This window comes from Cyanistes caeruleus, unplaced genomic scaffold, assembly GCF_971803275.1.
Source record: "Cyanistes caeruleus unplaced genomic scaffold, bCyaCae1.hap1.1 HAP1_SCAFFOLD_125, whole genome shotgun sequence".
Taxonomy (NCBI): Eukaryota; Metazoa; Chordata; class Aves; order Passeriformes; family Paridae; genus Cyanistes; species Cyanistes caeruleus.
The window spans coordinates 26,841-45,590 of NW_028255922.1; the positions used below are offsets into that span (position 1 = coordinate 26,841).

The 18,750-nt window shown below is 53.6% G+C and overlaps 2 protein-coding genes across 2 annotated transcripts in view; both read left to right on the forward strand.

The window, feature by feature from the left end:
* The first annotated feature begins 3,255 nt into the window (after positions 1 to 3,255).
* Positions 3,256 to 12,909, forward strand: LOC147646086 (uncharacterized). The gene is made up of 11 exons (XM_086873938.1): positions 3,256 to 6,016; positions 6,473 to 6,510; positions 6,920 to 7,424; positions 7,633 to 7,696; positions 8,022 to 8,070; positions 9,080 to 9,189; positions 9,955 to 10,072; positions 10,465 to 10,564; positions 10,983 to 11,179; positions 12,087 to 12,224; positions 12,676 to 12,909. The coding sequence occupies exons 1-11, from the start codon at positions 5,488 to 5,490 to the stop codon at positions 12,766 to 12,768; spliced, it is 1,941 nt and encodes a 646-aa protein (XP_086730064.1). The 5' UTR covers positions 3,256 to 5,487; the 3' UTR covers positions 12,769 to 12,909.
* Positions 12,910 to 15,876: 2,967 nt separating this feature from the next.
* LOC147646087 (uncharacterized) overlaps positions 15,877 to 18,750 on the forward strand; it is an 84,691-nt gene continuing 81,817 nt past the window's right edge. Inside the window, exons 1-2 of the mRNA XM_086873947.1 lie at positions 15,877 to 15,994; positions 18,398 to 18,520. Coding sequence (XP_086730073.1) covers positions 18,502 to 18,520 — 19 coding nt within the window. The 5' untranslated portion in view covers positions 15,877 to 15,994; positions 18,398 to 18,501. The remainder of the gene's footprint in view (positions 15,995 to 18,397; positions 18,521 to 18,750) is intronic.

Here is an 18,750-nt window from a genome sequence, read left to right on the forward strand (position 1 = left end):
AAGAGGTAGAGGAAGCCTCTGTGAAATGGCTTCATTTTCAGGCAAAAAAGCAGCTTTGAGTATCTGAAAAAAAAGAAAGGGCAAAAGGTAGAGAAAATGGTTAAATATTTGGGACCTACGTTGATGGAAGTTTTGTCTTTTATTGACCCTGAGAGGGTTCAGGGAATCTCAGAAATAATGTTTCCCTGGACTAAAATAGTGCTGCAGCAATTCTTAGGATTAACAGGGAATTGCAGGAGCTGGATTGAGGATTCTCTTTTCTAGCCAGAACACTGTGTGACTTCTTTAGCCCCAGATAGTCTCAATGTTATGGTGTAGATATAAGAAAGAGAACAAAACTTAACAAAATGAAAATAATAAAATGATTGATGCCCCAGCCATGGCTCTTCCCGACTCAGAAATCTGAACTGGAAGGGAATATTAAACAGGCCACCCCTGAGCCTGCACTGAAGGCAACGCAGCAGCAGCCAGGGCTCCCCAGCGGGGGAAGCCCCTGCGCCTGCCCACAGATCCTCTGCTCAAATCCTCGGCCTGGGCACCCTCCTTTGCCATCTCCAGCCACTGCGGGACAATCCTTGCTCTCACTCTTGCAGCTTCAGGCCTTTCTGTGCCTGCCCTCGCCACAGCTGCTGGGGAAGGCACCGGGACAATTCCACTCTGCCTCTCAATTCCACTCACACTCTGCCCTGCCTGGGATTAGCTGCTGGCAAAATAGACCAACTTGAAAATGATTTAAAATCTTATTTCTCTAAAGGGACTTGGTTTGCCTTTGCCTTGGGGAAAGGAGTTTTAATGTTTCTTTTCCACCACTCAGCAGAGATGAAATTAACATCTCAACAGACTGGGAATAGCCCAAAAGATTCTCCCCAAGATAATGACCATCCACAAAACATCAACACCCAGCAGCAAACATCAACCAACACCTGCCCCATACACTGCCCCAGGCACAGCTGGAGACACCTGGTCTGGAAAAGGCTGAGCAGGAAATCCAAGAGTGCCCACCTAATTCCCATCACAGGCACAGAAATCCGGCTGCAACAGGAAACCAAATCCTAACAACTCCACACCTTCAAACCAATGAACATTAAACCAATGGATTTCTATGGGGTCAGACTGTATAAATTTAGGAAAATCTAGTCAAACTCGTGTGTCATGGAATGATTTTCTCTGTACACCCAGCCTAAGTGTGCATGAAATTATTCCTGTTGCACATTCTGGCCAGAATCAAGTAATGCCTTATTTCTCTAAAGACATTGTTGAATAGTTTTTGCTTTTCTCAGTTTCAGTGAAAGGATTACACCGTTAGAGTAATTTTTTCTAATAATTTTACTTCTCTATTGTCGGTTCTGTTTGGGCCAGTGGTGTGAGAATCAGTTTTTAGCCCTAGGAGAATAAAAAGAAAACACTTGATTGCTTTCGCAGTTTTGTTTTATATTTGAACGTGACTCTTAGTGATGACAAAATGATGGTATGAGTTTTTCGATGTTCACCTTTAAGCTGCACTTTGAAAACTAGAAGAGCTTTAAAGTTGGTGCTTTAACACATAAACAATTATTAGAATATTGTTTAAAAAAAAATAAATAGCAGATCTGTGGGGGGCCACGTGTGAGTCAGGGGATGTCTGCCCTGGAAGAGAAGCTTTGCTCCAGGCAGCCAGGAGAGGAGCTTTAGAAATGCAAATTAACACTGATGGCCCAAAGCCTGCACAATGGACCAGGGGTTTCCTGGCTGCAGGAGGAATTGGGCTGATTCCAGGAAGGAAAAAACAGAGGCAATGAGTGAATCTGCTTGGAGATAGGGACAGGGACTTGTACATAAGGCAACAATGGGAGAAACCATCATTTTCAGAAAATGTTACTAATTGACAAGGACTGCTGCTCAGACCAAGTCCCAATACATTCCTGAACTTCCAGAAGAACAAACACTTCACCGAGCCACGAATATCGGATGTTATACAAAAAGGACATGCAGCAGGCGGATCGGGAAGGCTGAACCTTCCAAGCACCTCCGCCAGTGTTGGGCAAAGGGACAGGGACATGCGGCCGGGAAAATCAGGACAAAAACGAGGCCGCGTCCTCCAACAACTGGAGAGAGCGCACGGCAAATGCCCCATGGCCTCTCCCTTTGGGCAGCAATAAAGTCACTTGCACACCGCTCCTCTGGCTCCTTGGGCCACACAAACCTCTGGCGCCGGGAATTTTCCCGCCCGGCCCCGGGCCCAGCGCAGCCACCTCCGGCCTCCCGACACGAAGCGGGACGAGCCAGCGCTGCTCCGCCACCGCCTCCTGCCGAGGCCCCAGCGGCAAGGAGACCGCGGGCAGCCGCTCCCGCAGCGCCCTCAGCCCAGGGCCAACACGGGCCGGCCACGGCACAAGCCACCCGCCACAGCCCCCTGCCGCCCCCTCCCGGGCCCGCAGCGAGCCCCGAGCCCCCGCAGAACCGAGCGCGGCTCCCACCTGCGATGGCCGGGGCCGCCTCCGAGCTCCGCCGCCGCCTCACCGGGCTCCGGCCGCCGCTGCCGCCGCTGCCGGGCCCGCACAGACGCTCCGGCAATGGCGGCTCTCCCAAGCCACGGCCGCCCTGGGAGCGCCAGCGGGGCCGGGCTTGTGCCCTCTCTGCCCAATCAGCGCGCGCCAGAGCCACGAGTGACGGCAGCAGCAGCCAATGGCAGCCAGCGGCGGGCTCTGCACACGGCACAGCCCTGCCCCGCACTCTCAGGGCCCGCCCCGGGCTGCGTGAGGGGAAAGGCGGGGATGAGGAACAGCCCTGGAACGGGCCCGGCCCGAGCCGCCATTGAGCTCCCAACACAAAGTTCTCCGCAGCTCCCGGCTCACCTTGCCCAGCCCTGGCTGCTGGGTGCCTCCGGCTCAGCGGGAAACTCTGGAGCCTCATGCACGTCTAATTAGGAGCATCAGTGCATCGCTTTGATTTCCCCCAAAAAAGGGAACCCGCCCTCCAAACCCCTTCAGCTGAGTGGAGGAGAGATTTCTTGCAGAAAACTCCCAAAAATACCAAAACCAAAGCGAAGTGAGCCAGGACCCCCCAGCAGCGCCTCTCTGCCGTCCCAGCTGAAGCCCTCGCTGGCTGCTCCAGGCTGGAGCGGCACACTGGGAGCACTGGGAAGGGGCCCCGGCTCGGGGCGCAGCCCCCGGGGCAGCCCCACGGCCCCCACGGCAGCTCCAAGGCTCCGCCAGCCGGGATCGAACGTGGGACGGGGAGCAGGGGAAGGGACGGGGATACCGGAGCCGAGGAAACACGAGGGACACCGGGGGCACTTCACGAGCATTTAACGCAAAAGATAAAATCATAAGGGAGACAAAAGCAACAGCACCTGTAGCACCATAGCACAGGGCCACACAAGGACATGTCCCACTGCTGTGGGGTGATGCTAGCCCGAGTCCAGGCACCCACCACAGCTGCTCTCTCACTGCCCTCCACAGCCACACAGGGAGAGAAAATTTAACCAAGGGTTCATGAGTTAAGGACCCGGGAGCATTTCCTCATCAAATGAAGTCACGGATAAAACAGGAGATTTGACTTGAATTTATTGCCAATAAGCTCAGAGCAGGAGAATAAGAAGACCCTTAAAAGCACCTTCCTTCCACCCCTCCCTCCTTCCAGCTCTGCATCCTAACCTGGCAGTGCAAGGATACAGGGAATGGAGCCATGGTCAGTTCATCTCCTGGGGCTTTTCCTGCTGTTCAAGGACAGGAGTCGTTCCCCTGCTGCACTCTGGGATCTCTCCCACCAGAGAGGTCTCCAGGAACTTCTCCAACCTGAGTCCATTCCATGGGAGCAGCCCCCTCACAGTGCTGCAGCGTGGGTCATTCTGCCACGGGGTCAGTCCTTCCAGGACAGGCGGCTCCAGCAGGGACCCCTCTGTCCACAGGTGTCCCCTGGGGTCACAGCCTCATCTCAGGCATTCCCCTGCTCTGGCATGGGCTTCTCCAGGGGCTTTGGGTGTATCTCTGCATCCCAGTGAATCTCCAGGGGCAGTCAATCTGCAATTCCCATTGTTGGTCTGTGTTCTGATGGATATTCCTGCCTTTGTGTTTACCCAGGTGCCCACGGGGAGTCAGGAAGATCTGTTTGGTCAAGGTTGAGCTCTGTGAGAAGCTCTTCCCACACTGGGGACACTCGTAGGGCCTCACCCCAGTGCGGATGTGTCGGTGCCTGATGAGGGTGCAGTTTTGTGAAGCCCTTCCCCCAGTCAGGGAAGCAGAAGGGCCTCTCCTCTGTGTGAATCCACTGATGTTTGATGAGACCTGAGCCCTTTGGAAATCTCTTCCCACACTCAGGATGCACTGGTGTGCCCCGAGGTTGGAGCTCCAGCTGAAGCTCTTCCCACATTCCAAGCATTTGTGGGGCTTCTCCCTGCCATGAGCTCTCTCCCCCAGCTCTGAGCTCCGGCAGGATCTCCAGATGCCTTCCTGGCACTGGGGGGATCTTTCCTCCTTGCAGCTCCCTGGGTTGGGTTTGCAGCCCCTCCTCATGCAGGATCTCTGGGGATTTTCCTCCTCCTCCATCTGGCCATGGCTTGGGAATGACAAATCCTGGTTTGGGGGAAACCAAAGTGGGAGTGCCTTGGAGTAGAGGCTCCTCCTACCCAAGTCCATGTCTAGAGCTCAGCAGGAGTCTTGTGGCCATGATAATATCCAAAATATCAAGATTCAGCCCCAAAAAAGTCTCCCAGGATTTCCCCATCTCTTGTCTTTCCTATTTGGTCTCCCAGAAGTTTCAGTTCCCTGGGATGATGGGGGTCCAAGGGCTCCAGGGGTTCCCCCTTCTCTGGGGTCCTCCTTAGCGATGATCCAGGGACTTTTGGGGGTCCATGGGCTCCCTTCTCCCCTGATGCTCTGCTTTGAGATCCCAGGGATCCCAGGAGTCTCTCCTCTCCAGGCTCCCACCTCTCCAAGCTGCCAGGGTCCCCTAGCTCTGGGATCGCCCCTCTCTGCTCTCCCCATTCTGGGGGTCCCAGGGGTTCCTCTCCTCTGCTCTCCCAGGGGTCCCCAGGACCAATGTCCTCCCCAGCCAATACTGGGCAATGGCCATGTGGACCCCAAAGATCCCCCAAGGGGCTCAGCTTTGGGGTCCTGCAAGATCCAAACCTACACACACAGAGAAAAAAAGTCTCCCAGGGACGCCAGACAATATTTAGGGCTCAATTCCGCAATCTGCAAGTTCCAAACACACCCTAATAAAAGGACCCTCTCAGGGACCCCTCTGACAGATTTGGGACCAGCTCCCCCTCCCTGCTCACCTGCAGGATGAGGTGGGGGCGATGGGCCAGTGGCTGGGGGTGCTGCAGACACAGGGGGCACTGGAACCTCCAGCTACTCCTTCTATTCCTGTTCCTGCTCCTCCTTTTCCTTTCTCCCTCCTCCTGCTCCTCCTCCTTCTTAATCCCACCTCCTCCCCAGTTCCTGCCTTCTGTATATTTACATTGAAGAATCTTGCTTGTTTTTAGAACTAGAACAAAGATTCCAGATGGAACAAGCCTTGCTGGTTTTATTCAGCAGTATCAGTGACTACAGGTCGTGTTTGCTTTGGTTTGGTGCTGTCCTCGTTCCTCCTCAGTGCTCAGGCTGGGCTATGGGGTGTCCTTGTTTGCTGCATTTTCAGAGTTCCTCTTGGATCCTTTGGGCAATAGGCCGTGCCCTGGGAGGATTCTTTGTGCTCCTTTGTGACACAGGAGAAGCTTCCAGGCGGTTTTTGCGTGAGCGGCTGCTGTGGTGTCACAGGAGCGTTGCCACGTCCCCGTGGTGTTCCCGTTGCTGTGGGACACGGAGGCCTCAGTGTCCAGAGCGGCTCTGGGCGCCTGCTCGTTGCCAGAGGATCCTCCTGCCCGAGGCATTCTCAGCAGCCAGCCCAGCCCCTGACGGGTGTCCTTCGGTGCTTGCAGGGGTACAGTCTGCAGACGTGTGCAGCGCAGCCAAAATGATGCAGCAAGTGGTTGCTGCAGTTGGCACTCTGTTCTCTGTGGCTTATTCGGGGTATTTTTTAACCCACTTGGCACGTAAGTTGAGGTTTTCCCTCGGTGCAGCCTCTGTGGCTTTGGGCTTGCTGTGTGCTTTCTGTTCTTCCACTGGAACGGAGTTGACTCTGTAACCAAATTGCCCTGAGGACAGGGTTGGTTTGGGAGAGCTCCTGCCAGCAGCTGCAGCTGAAAAAGGGGGTGTCTGCAGCCAGCGGGGCGTGCACAGCATTTGCAATGAGGCCTGGGGGGGTTCTGTTCCCTCAAGCGGGGAGTCTGTGGCAGCGGAGCCTGGAACTCCCTCCGTTTGCTGCTCCAGCCAAGAGCTGACACAGCCCAGTATTTTGTGCTGCTCTCTTGCTTGCTGTGTGAAGGGCCTGTGGCTCCTGGAGGGATGCTGTGAAAGCAAAATGCTCTCTCAGGCTTGCCTTGCTCATTTCCCACCACAGGCAGTTTTTTCCTAACAACATCTGGTTCACGTTCCCTCTCCCGTTGCAGGGCACCTCACGCGTGGATCCCGAGCAGCTCCTCCTTCGGTGAGTGGCAAAGGAAGCTTTGGTGTTCAGAATTGTGCAGCAAGTTGTGAGCTCGGCGTGTGGCAGCCGAGTGCCAGCCTGGGAGGCTGAAGGAAAGTTCCTGTCAGTGTCTTTGCAGCAGCAGCAGCAGCAGCAGCAAAGAGATCCCTGGCAGTTTTCTCTGTTTTTTCTGAAGAGCTTTTGAAGAGCTGCAGGACTGGTTTTGCAAGCAGAAGATTGCTTGCTGGCTTTAGGCATGGTGGAATATGGAATTCCCAACAATAAGTGGCAATGTGGGCTTTAGCCCATTGTTAGTTTGAACAGCTCTGAACCCTATTTCTGCTTAGTGCAGCTGGATGTGTAGCTGAGGATAAAGAAGGTGATAACTGAGATAGAACTTCTCGTCCCTCACGCTCCCGTCTGTCCACAGGGCACCAAAGCAGCATCAGCACCTCCTCTGGCTCCCTCTGCTTGCAAAGAGGAGGCCAAAGAGGAGGAAGAGAGCAGTGAACTTCCCGCTGTTCTGGGAGACGAGGGCGAACACCCCGCGGTTTGGGAATACAACGGCGAGGCTCCCGCAGTGTGTGACAAGGACAGTGGACATCTCCCGGTGTGGGACGAGGACGGTGGATGTCCCTTGGTGTGGGATGAGCATGGCCAAGCTCCCATGGCATGGGACGAGGATGACAGCAATCTCCCAGTGTGGGATGAGGACAGAGAACGTCCTGTGGCTTGGGAAGAGGAGGGTGAACCAGCAGCTTTTTGGGAAGAGGACGAGGAGCCTGCACTGCTTTGGGAAGAGGACGAGGAACCTCCCTCTGCTCCTGAAGAGGACACCGAAGCTCCCTGTGCTGCAGGATCCTGGGCTGAACATTCTGACAGCAGCACAGCCCTGCAGCCAGAGGGGAGCGGGGAGTGGAGCCTGATGCAGCTGAGTACGTCTGCTCTGTTCCTGTGTGCCAGAGCAGGGTGCTGTGTGTGTGTCTCAGCATCAGCTGCACCCAGGGTTGCTCTGCAGCTGAATGGCACGGGGTCATTTATTGTCCTTCCCCAGCTGAGAGCAAGGGGCTCCCGGCCCCAGGGAGTGGGGCTGCATTCTGGCTCTCATCTGAGAGGGAGCATCTTCCCCCTGGTTTCTTTCAGGGAACACCGTGAGCGTGGGGGAGCCTGCCGAGAAATACCTGGAACTGGAGCAGATTGGCCAAGGGTAAGTGCAAGGCAGTTACTTCTGCACAAGCAGGGCCCAGGTATTTTGCTGGTGCAGGATGCAGTGAGAAGTCAGGAGAGCTCCAAACCCCTTCAGACACTGGGGTACGATGCTTCTGCCTCTCAGGGCTGATCAGAATTGATAACTGTGGTCAGAAGGCACCTTGCATGGCAGAGGGCTGGTGGCTGCTGTGCTGTTGTTTGAAGGGTGGATGCACTCGGGTGTTTTGTGAACGCTGCAGGCAGCAGAGATCTCCTGTCTGGGCTGGCTTTCACTGCCAGGGCCTAAAGCGCTGCTTCTTTCTTCTCTGCTGTTTTGTCTCCAGGGCTTTTGGAACCGTTTCCAAAGGACTCGACAGGGCCACGGGAGGAGAGGTCAGTGTCAACACGCCCGGCACGTCTGGCAGCTCTCGAGGGCTTTCCCCTCTGCTGGGAGCTGTGGCTGGAGCTGTGGGGCCCAGCAGAGCTTTCCTGCACAGGCTGCTCCTCTGAAGGCAGAGCAGGGTCAGCCTGCAGAGCACAGCTGGGACAGACTTGGTCCTTCTCAAGTGCCCAAAGGAAGGCAAGGAGGGCAGTGGTGTCTGTCAGAGCAGGACACACTGGCCTGGTCTTCATGTCTAAAAGTGTGAATGCATCAGCTGGTGGAGACTGAGGCCCAATTTACCTTCATCCCAGCCTCAGACAGGAACACTGTTTAGCAGTTTTATCATCCTGAGTTTCATCAGGATACCTCAAGGCCTAATTAAGGAGAGATCCTGCTTGGGCTCAGTTTGGGGTTTTAGTCCTACTGCAGCTGTCCCCACAGAGACAGGAGAGAAATGAGAAGATGGATGTGCAGAGCAAAGCTCTCTCCTAAACCCTGCAGCTGTGTTTGGGTCTGGTGTCAGTGGCAGCTGGGACAGGGATTATCTGAGCAATGGATGTGCACGTTTGCTTTGTTGTGCTATCCCAAACAGGGCAGGGACATTTGAAATCCTGGCCAAATGCCATAGAATTGCTAAAGGGTTCCCGGCTGTTTTGCTCTGTGTGCACAGAAACAGAATTACCTCCTGCTTGCAAAATGTGTTGGAATAATAATCCTAAGAGTGCTGAGGCCATTTGAGAAGACTGTAGGTGCAGAGAATGTTGTTAGAGCTTGGAGGCTGACAGCTGAGGGAGCATTTCTGCAGAGCTTACAGAGCCAAATGTCTCTGGCCATGAGTCCTGTAACAGCCCCAGCGAGCAGAGCAATGGGCTGTGGGAATGGCACTTGCTGAGCTCTGGTGTCCCATCCCAAGGCAGTTTGGCACAGCCCGGCTCGCTCGCTCCAAAAAGATTCGCTCCGTCTTTGCTGTGGCCTCCTGCCACAGACTGCTCCAGTTAAAGGTCTGCAATGTCCCTTCAGGTGGCCATCAAGAAAATGAGTCTCAGAGGGCACAACAGGGAACGAGCTGTGAATGAGGTCGTGGTCCTGAAGGACAAGAAGAACCCCAACATTGTCAACTCTCTGGACAGGTGAGTGCTTCAGGTCTTCTCCCGTACACGGGCCCTGCGTTCATCTTTCCTGGCATCCCCAGTCTGTAGCCTGTTCTGAAAATGCCTGACCCGGCCATATCTTCCCAGAACAACAGCCTGGCACTTCACTCCTTCCATGTGCTTTTGTTGCTTTGCTTTGGCTTTTTCTTCAAGTTGACCCCATTTGCTGTGTTTTACAGCAAGTGCTGATAAACCCTGGTAGAAATTATTTTCCTTGGCTTCTTCTTCCCAGCCCTGTCCCATTGCTGCAGGTGACAGGAAGACCAGGTTCCTGTTTCCAGAAATGCCTGATTTTCCCATTTTTCAATGGCCTTGCCTATTTCTGAAGGGACTTTGTGCAAGGTTTTCCAAGCATTTGCCTGCTTTTGCCCCAAGTGCTGCACGGCCTCCTCCCCTGGAGAACTCTGGAAGTTGTGTTGCCTTGTTCCGGAGGGAATGGTGGAACTGATGAGTTCAGATGCTGAAGCAGCTGGGGGCAAGTGTTGTGGTTCCACATTGAGCTGGGCTGTTGCTAAAGTGCATTTTTCACCTGCTTGCCATCTAAGGCCTCTCCTTTCTCCCGGGTGCCTCCTTCTCCTTCAGACTGTGCAGATTCCAAGGCCTGTGCAGCCTGGCAGGAATGTCTCTCCATCTGATTCTGTCCTCACTGACAAGTGACCTGGGAACAAAACTCCACTCTGGGCTTTTCCCTGGGGGAATTGAGCAATGCACATTCATCTCTGTGCCATTGTTCTCCTCTTCCAGCTTCCTTGTTGATGGAGATCTCTGGCTGGTGATGGAATACATGGATGGAGGAACTTTGCAGGACGTTGTCAGACAGACACGCATGGCTGAAGGAGAGATGGCAGCTGTCAGTCAGGAGGTGAGGGATCCTGCTTGTGCTTCCCATGGCTGGGACACCATGGTCCTTCCAAAGAGGCTGTGAGAGCAGAGTGGCTCCATGCTCAGGCCTTTGTTTCTGTGTTGTTTTTATGAGCTGGAGAGGAAAGAGCCTCTGAAGTGAATGGCCAGCAAATATCACTGCATTTCTACTCTGTTCTTGTCTTCTTTCCTGCTGTTGTGGTACTCTCTGTCTTTTTTGGATCTGATTTCCTGCTCTCAGCTTCGCCTTGAACCTTTTGCCTGGAGTTTGTCTGCACTGCACTCCTGGGCTGTCACAGCAAAGTTGCTGCTGGCAGAATTCTAAACTGTCCTTTCTTGTATGATATATTCTGGCCTCTGATTTTTTCCCTCGTGTTTCTTGTTGTCTCTCAGTGTCTGCAGGGCCTGGATTTCCTCCATTCCAACCGGGTGATCCACAGAGATCTGAAGAGCTCCAACATCCTTCTGGGAATGGACGGCTCTGTCAAGCTGGGTGGGTGTTCCTGGTCAGGCACGGCGCTCCCGGGGTGCGGCTGTGGGGCTGCTTCCCAGTGAGGGCCAGAGCCCCACAAGTGCTGCTGGTGGCACTGCCCGGCCCCTGCTGCCAGCTGAGAGTGGCTGCCCCATGCAGAGAGCTCAGGAGAGGAGCAGGCTGTCAGGAGTGCCTTTGCTCTGGGTATGGCCCTCCCAGAGGGGCAGGAGTTGCAATCTAAAGCTTCAAAGGAAATCAGTAAAGCCAAGCATGAAAGCTGAGGGCTTCTTTAAGGGTCCAGTTCCATCTTTCCTTGGCTACAGCCCTGAGGACATTTCCAGCTGGATTCAGCACTGCATTCCCAGACTGAGAGTGGGGAATCTTTGTGCTTGGTTTCCTCATTGCAGCTGCCTTTGACAGTGCTTGTTTCTGTCCTCAGCTGATTTTGGCCTCTGCGCTCAGCTCAGCCCTGAGCAGGACCAGTGCAGCTCCATGGTGGGCACTGCTCACTGGATGGCCCCAGAAGTTGTGACCAGTTCTCCTTACGGCCCCAAGGTGGACATCTGGTCCTTTGGCATTGTGACCATCGAGATGGTGGAAGGAGAACCTCCTTACTTCCAGCAAACGGGGGCCATGGTAAGAGGCAAATTCTCCAGGCTTTGCAGAGGCCTGTGAGCACAGGGTGACCCTGCACTGGGAGGAGCAGCTGGAGGTTTCTGCACCTCGCGAAGGGAATTCCCACAGCACCTGAGCCTGAACACAGACAAATATTCTGCAGTCTCCAGCAACAATTTGCTTTGGCATTTAAGTTGTTGCAGCTCTTGTGAGGATCACCCAAATACATGAAGCAAGTGCATCAGCTCTAATGTTGTCTTGCAGAAAACCCCAAACCAACCCCAACACCCGCACCCAAACCCAACAAGTTTTCTGAAGGAGTTTCTAAAAGAAGTTTTGTGAGATGAACTCCCCCTGGCTCTTCTCACTGGGAAACTTGTCTAAAACATGAAGATGATTGTTTAACATCCCCACAGTCTAACACATTTCTTTCCTAGTCCAAGCTACTTTCTCTGTGTCACCAAGCCTGAGCCTTCAGCCACACAAACCTGCTGTTCCTTGCCTGGCAGTTTCTGGCATGGGGCATCAGGAATACTTTTAACTTGAGTGTCAGTGGCACTGCAGAGATGCATTTGATGTAAGAATCCCTTGAAATAACACAGGCAGACCACACTGACTCTTGAAAATGGCCTGTAAAGCTGGTGTGTGTATTTGGAGAAGCAAAATGGGCTATTTCTGATGGAGGTTCCTACTGACAAAGTCAGCCAATGCAGTCGGCTCTGAAGGCGAGATCATTTGGATGTTGCAATGGCTGTGGCTGCACCAGGGTTTGGGTTTTTTGGCTGGCCCAGAAGAATGAGCTGTGAGCAGCAGCATCTGTGCCAGGGAGGAAAGTGCCCGGGGAGCTGGGGCAGAGAAAGCGGGCTGGATGTGAGCACGTGTGGGTGTGGAGGAAGCTGTCAGAGCGCTGTGTTTGCTTTTCCTGCAGGCCCGCGCTCTGATCCGGCAGAACGGGAGCCCGCAGCTGCAGGAGCCCAGGCGCCTGTCGGCTCTGCTGCGGGACTTCCTCGAGTGCAGCCTGGAGCCGGACGAGGAGCGGCGCTTCTCTGCCCAGGAGCTGCTGCAGGTGAATGCCAAGCGGCTGCGGGGGAAACGGCAGCGCCAGGGAGGGCTTTTCTTGTGGGGCCCCCTCCCATCATCTCCAGTCCCGCTGCTTTTCACACGCAAAGCCAGCAGAATCCTCGCCTGCTTTGGCTTGGCAGGCTCCTGTCGAGCTCATCTGGAGCTGGTGCCCCGCCACGAGCGGGGACATCTTCAAGCACATCAGGTGGCTCAGAGCCCTGCCTGACCTGAGCCTGGATGTTTCCAGGGAGGAGCCACCTCCCACATCTCTGGGCTCCCTCTCTCAGTGTTTCCCCACTCTCCTGCTACAGCAATTCTTCTTTACATCTAATCTGAGCCCGCTTCCCTCTCTTGACTTTCAAACCATTCCCCTTTGTCCCGTTGCAACAGAGCCTGTGAGGAACTTGAGTCTGGAAAGTAACAGTTCATTTCTTTCTTTTTTATCCCTTGGGCAGCACCCATTTTTGTCATCAGCCAAGCCTCTCTCCAGCCTGACCCCTCTGATCACTGCAGCAAAGCAACTGAGGGAGCAGCGCAGGAGGAGATGAAGCCCTGGAGGCCAGCTTTTCATTATAGTAGTTAGGAGAAGTAGTTAGTTATGTTAGTTAGCACTGTTAGTTAGTTAGAGTAGGTTAGGACAGCCTGTTTGTTATGGCAGTTATTTGAATAAAATCTCTGTTAAACCTCCAGTCCCTTGAGGTGTCCTGTCCTTCTCCCGCTGTGACTCAGCTGCCCGGAGCACTGCGAGGGGAGAGCGGGCCCAGCCTCGCCCAGAGCTGAGCCCCAGCAGAGCCTGGCAGAGCCCAGAGCAGCCTCGGCATCTGCAGAGTCAGCCTGGAAGGAGGCGCTTGGAGCCTTCTGGGCTGCAGCCGGCTCTTGCTTACAAACTGTGTGCGCTGGAAAATGCCTCTGGTTCTGCGGGAGGGCAGAAGGGGCCCGGGGAAGGCCCAAGTGCTCCATGCAAGGGAAAAACCTGCCCTGTGTTTGTGAGAAAGAACTATGTTGTTGTTGCCCTTTGCTATTATGTGCTGGCTTTTGCCAATTATTATAATCACAATGATTTTGATATAGCACAGTTTGTAATCACTTTTATCTGCTTTTGATATAGTAGAATTTGTCAGCTTTCTGTGGCCAATGCCCTGGCCCCTGTGTAGCTCATATCCTCAGGACATCATTTATGGATGATATTTTAGCTTGTGGACAGTGTGATAAACATATATTATAGTTTTGGCTTTTACAGAATATTAAGGTGTATGTTATGTGTTGTGCAATATAATGTTAACTTTGGCAGAAGTAGCTGTGATATAACAACAAATGCTTTTATTTTTGTAACTAACTGACTATAATGAGAATAACTCAGATGTATTTCTGAAATAGCTGATGTTAATTTAAAGTACTTGTGGAAGTAGCTAAAACTGTCTGCACGGTCAGATAACATTTAAGGAACAGATGTGACAAGGACCCGTGCCACTGACCCTCGGGCTATCAGTACCTGTCTCCTGCTGCGAGCATGGAACGGGGCTGTTGTGAGTGAGTCACACACAACCCTCAAAACAACAATCCACAATTACTGCTCCTACTCTAAAAAGGCAGGTCAGGGGTTGAAACAAGCTAAAGAACTCCTGGAACATATAAACGAGTTCAGAGCAATGTTTGAATATGTATTAATGTTATGGATATGTATTTGACCAATGCAATGAAAAAATATAGAAGAGTTGTTACTGATGTGCTTCTGGTTATGGCTACGCACCCAATGCTGTTTTTATCCCCTTTTATCCCTTATTAAACTTTTAAAAATTTTCAAGAGGTAGGCTCATTTCTCACAAAACCCAAGGTGCTCACACCTTGCTTTTTCCCCAAGCCAAGATTTGTCAATCCCAAACTTTGTCCGGATGGAGAAGGAGGATTAGAGGTAAAGGAAGGTACCCCGGGATCCCCAGGAAGGTCAGGAGGAAGCCACTGCCCTTTTCCCCCCTCTCCTCTGCTCTATCTCCCAGCCCAGCATTGCCCCTGGCTGCAGGACAACCCTGCTGCTAATGCCAGATTGGGGGGATCTCCTTCCCCATCCCTCTGGCATGGAGACAAATCCCATCCTCTCTTTCTCCAAACTCCTTCCTCTCTTCATTCTGCCTTTCACCCATCTACATTCCTTTACCTTTTCCATCCTCTCTGGTTCCTTCTTGTACCTTCCCCTCATTCTGCTTTTTCCTTTCCCTTCTCCCTGTCTCTTCCTCTCCTTGTCCTTCCTCCTGCAGGCACTGAGCTGTGGACAGAGACCAGGGAAAACAAATCCCTGCCACAGAACCTCGTGGAAGAGGCCATTTGGAGCAGCTGCTCCACAAAGAAATCCAAAGGGGAGGAAAAGCCCCCAAGATCCCACAGCAGGAGGGGCTGCAAACCCAGCCCAGGGAGCTGTGAGGGGGAAAGACCCTCCCTGTCCCACGAAGGTGGCCGGAGACCCGGCCAGAGCTCAGAGCTAGGGGAGAAGCCTCATGGTGGGGAGAAGCCCCACAAGTGCTTGGGATGTGGGAAGGACTTCAAGTGGAGCTTCAAGCTGAAGAAACCTCAGAACATCCACAGCGGGGATTGGCCCTACGTGTGTGGGGAACGTGAGAAGAGCGTCAGGTGCAGCTCTACCTAGTTCTGGTGCCTCCAAAGATGGCGGTGCTGGATGCAGAGATCCATGAGGATGCAGAGATCCCCCCACAGTCCCTGGAGAAGCCCATGCCTGAGCAGGGGAATGCCTGAGATGAGGCTGTGACCCTGGGGGACACCTGTGGACAGAGGGGTCCCTGTTGGAGCCGCCTGTCCTGGAAGGTCTGACCCCGTGGCAGAGTGACCCACGCTGCAGCACTGTGAGGGGGCTGCTTCCATGGAATGGACTCAGGTTGGAGAAGTTCCTGGAGACCTCTCTGGTGGGAGAGATCCCAGAGTGCAGCAGGGGAACGACTCCTGTCGCTGAGAAGTGAGAAAAGCCACGGAAGATGAACTGACCATGGCTCCATCCCGGCTGGCAGAGCCTTAGAGCTGCTGTGGGGGCCGTGGGGCTGCCCCGGGGGCTGCACCCCGAGCCGGGGCCCCTTCCCAGTGCTCCCAGTGTGCCGCTCCAGCCTGGAGCAGCCAGCGAGGGCTTCAGCTGGGACGGCAGAGAGGCACTGCTATGGGGTCTTGGCTCATTTCGCTTTGGCTGGCTCTTCCCAAGCTGGGGACAAACTATTTTGGTTGTTTTCTACCAGAATTCTCCCTCTTTCTCGTCCACAGGGTTTGGGGCTGTTTTCCCTGTTTGGGGGAAATCAAAGCAATGCACTGATGCTCCTAATTAGAGGTGGGAGAAGTGACGCTACAGGGCTTCCCGCCGAGCCGGAGCCACCCAGCAGCCAGGGCTGGGCAAGGTGAGCCGGGAGCTGCAGAGAACTTTGTTTGTGTTGGGAGCTCAATGGCGGCTCGGGCCGGGCCCGTTCCAGGGCTGTTCCTCATCCCCGCCTTTCCCCTCACGCAGCCCGGGGCGGGCCCTGAGAGCGCGGGGCGGGGCTGTGCCGTGTGCAGAGCCCGCCGCTGGCTGCGATTGGCTGATTCTGCCGTCACTCGTGGCTCTGGCGCGCGCTGATTGGGCAGAGAGGGCACAAGCCCGGCCCCGCTGGCGCCGCCAGGGCGGCCGTGGGGCAGGAGAGCCGCCATTGCCGGAGCGTCTGTGCGGGCCCGGCAGCGGCGGCAGCAGCGGCCGGAGCCCGGTGAGGCGGCGGCGGAGCTCGGAGGCGGCCCCGGCCATCGCAGGTGGGAGCCGCGCTCGGTTCTGCGGGGGCTCGGGGCTCCCTGCGGGCCCGGGAGGGGGCGGCAGGGGGCTGTGGCGGGTGGCTTGTGCCGTGGCCGGCCCGTGTTGGCCCTGGGCTGAGGGCGCTGCGGGAGCGGCTGCCCGCGGTCTCCTTGCCGCTGGGGCCTCGGCAGGAGGCGGTGGCGGAGCAGCGCTGGCTCGTCCCGCTTCGTGTCGGGAGGCCGGAGGTGGCTGCGCTGGGCCCGGGGCTGGGCGGGAAAATTCCCGGCGCCAGAGGTTTGTGTGGCCCAAGGAGCCAGAGGAGCGGTGTGCAAGTGACTTTATTGCTGCCCAAAGGGAGAGGCCATGGGGCATTTGCCGTGCGCTCTCTCCAGTTGTTGGAGGACGCGGCCTCGTTTTTGTCCTGATTTTCCCGGCCGCATGTCCCTGTCCCTTTGCCCAACACTGGCCGAGGTGCTTGGAAGGTTCAGCCTTCCCGATCCTCCTGCTGCATGTCCTTTTTGTATAACACCCGATATTCCTGCCTCTGTGAAGTGTTTGTTCTTCTGGAAGTTCAGGAATGTATCGGGACTTGGTCTGAGCAGCAGTCCTTGTCAATTAGTAACATTTTCTGAAACTGATGGTTTCTCCCTTTGTTGCCTTATGTACAAGTCCCTGGCCCTATCTCCAAGCAGATTCACTCATTGCCTCTGTTTTTTCTTCCTGGAATCAGCCCAATTCCTCCTGCAGGCAGGAAGCCCCTGGTCCATTGTGCAGGCTTTGGGCCATCAGTGTTAATTTGCATTTCTAAAGCTCCTCTCCTGGCTGCCTGGAGCAAAGCTTCTCTTCCAGGGCAGACATCCCGTGACTCACACGTGGCCCCCCACAGATCTGCTATTTATTTTTTTTTAAACAATATTCTAATAATTGTTTATGTGTTAAAGCACCAACTTTAAAGCTCTTCTAGTTTTCAAAGTGCAGCTTAAAGGGGAACATCAAAAAACTCATACCATCATTTTGTCATGACTAAGAGTCAAGTACAAATATAAAACAAAAATGAGAAAGCAATCAAGTGTTTTCTTTCTCCTAGGACTAAAACTGATTCTCACACCACTGGCCCAAACAGAACCAACAATATAGAAGTAAAATTATTACAAAAAATTACTCTAACGGTGTAATCCTTTCACTGAAACTGGGAAAAGCAAAAACTCTTCAACAGTGTCTTTAGAAAAATAAGACATTACTTGATTCTGGCCAGAATGTGCAACAGGAATAATTTCATGCACACTTAGGCTGGGTGTGCAGAGAAAATCATTCCATGACACACGAGTTTGACTAGATTTTTCTAAATTCATACACTCTGACACCATAGAAATCCCTTGGTTTACTGTTCATTGGTTTGAAGGTGTGGAGTTGTTAGGATTTGGTTTCCTGTTGCAGCCGGATTTCTGTGCCTGTGATGGGAATTAGGTGGGCACTCCTGGATTTTCTGCTCAGCCTTTACCAGACCAGGTGTCTCCAGCTGTGCCTGGGGCAGTGTCTGGGGTAAGATGTTGGTTGATGTTTGCTGCTGGGTGTTGATGTTTTGTTGTTGGTCGTTATCTTGGTGGGAATCTTTTGGGCTATTCCCAGTCTGTTGAGATGTTAATTTCATCTCTGCTGAGTGGTGGAAAAGAAACATCCCTTAAAAAAACCTTTAAATTTCCTTTCCCCAAGGCGAAGGCAAACCAAGTTCCTTTAGAGAAATAAGATTTGAAGCCATTTTAAAGTTTGTCTATTTTGCCAGCAGCTCATCCCAGGCAGGGCAGAGTGTGAGTGGAATTGAGAGGCAGAGTGGAATTGTCCCGGTGCCTTCCCCAGCAGCTGTGGCGAGGGCAGGCACAGAAAGGCCTGAAGGTGCAAGAGTGAGAGCAAGGATTGTCCCGCAGTGGCTGGAGATGGCAAAGGAGGGTGGCCAGGCCGAGGATTTGAGCAGAGGATCTGTGGGCAGGCCCAGGAGCTTCCCCCGCTGGGGAGCCCTGGCTGCTGCTGCGTTGCCTTCAGTGCAGGCTCAGGGGTGGCCTGTTTAATATTCCCTTCCAATTCAGATTTCTGAGTCTGGAAGAGCCATGGCTGGGGCATCTGTCATTTTATTTTTTTCATTTTGTTGAGTTTTGTTCTCTTTCTTATGTCCACTCCATAACATTGAGACTATATGGGGGAAAAAAATTCATGTAATGTTCTGGGTGGAAGAGAGAATCCTCAATCCAGCTCCTGCTATTCCCTGTTAATTGTAAGAATTGTACCAGCTACATTTTAGTCCTGGGTAACATTATTTCTTAGTTTCCCTGGACTCTCTCAGGGTCAATACACCACAAGCCTTCAGTCAAAATAGGTCCCAAATGTTTAACCATTTTCTCTACCATTTGCTCTTCCTTTTTTTTCAGATACTCAAAGCTGTTTTTTTGCCTGAAAATGAAGCCATTTCACAGAGGCTTCCTCTACCTCTTCTCCTTGTTTTTCTGACTGGATCAAGTCCTCCACATCCTGCATGAAGCCAGTCCCTGGGGGTGAGGTCAATTCCTTTGATATTTCCTGCAAGGCTTGCCCCAATCAGGCCGGTGCTTCCGTGCATCCCTGCAGAAGGACCGTCCATGTCTTGAGCATTTTCCCTTCTAGCTCTTGTTGCCAGCCCAAGGCAGAATTGTGTTTGCATCCTCTGGAAGTGGGCAGATCCCCAGAAAGCATCTTTTGCATCAAGCTCTGAATGGCAGCAGTGTGAGGGGGGCACCTGGTTCAG

Bases quoted from the DNA above. Each gene is read 5' to 3' on its own strand.
- LOC147646086 (XM_086873938.1), top strand. From the start codon at position 5,488: ATGGAACAAGCCTTGCTGGTTTTATTCAGCAGTATCAGTGACTACAGG. The intron at 7,425-7,632 runs GTACGTCTGCTC...GGTTTCTTTCAG, and splicing joins GTGGAGCCTGATGCAGCTGA to GGAACACCGTGAGCGTGGGG. The intron at 7,697-8,021 runs GTAAGTGCAAGG...TTTTGTCTCCAG, and splicing joins CTGGAGCAGATTGGCCAAGG to GGCTTTTGGAACCGTTTCCA.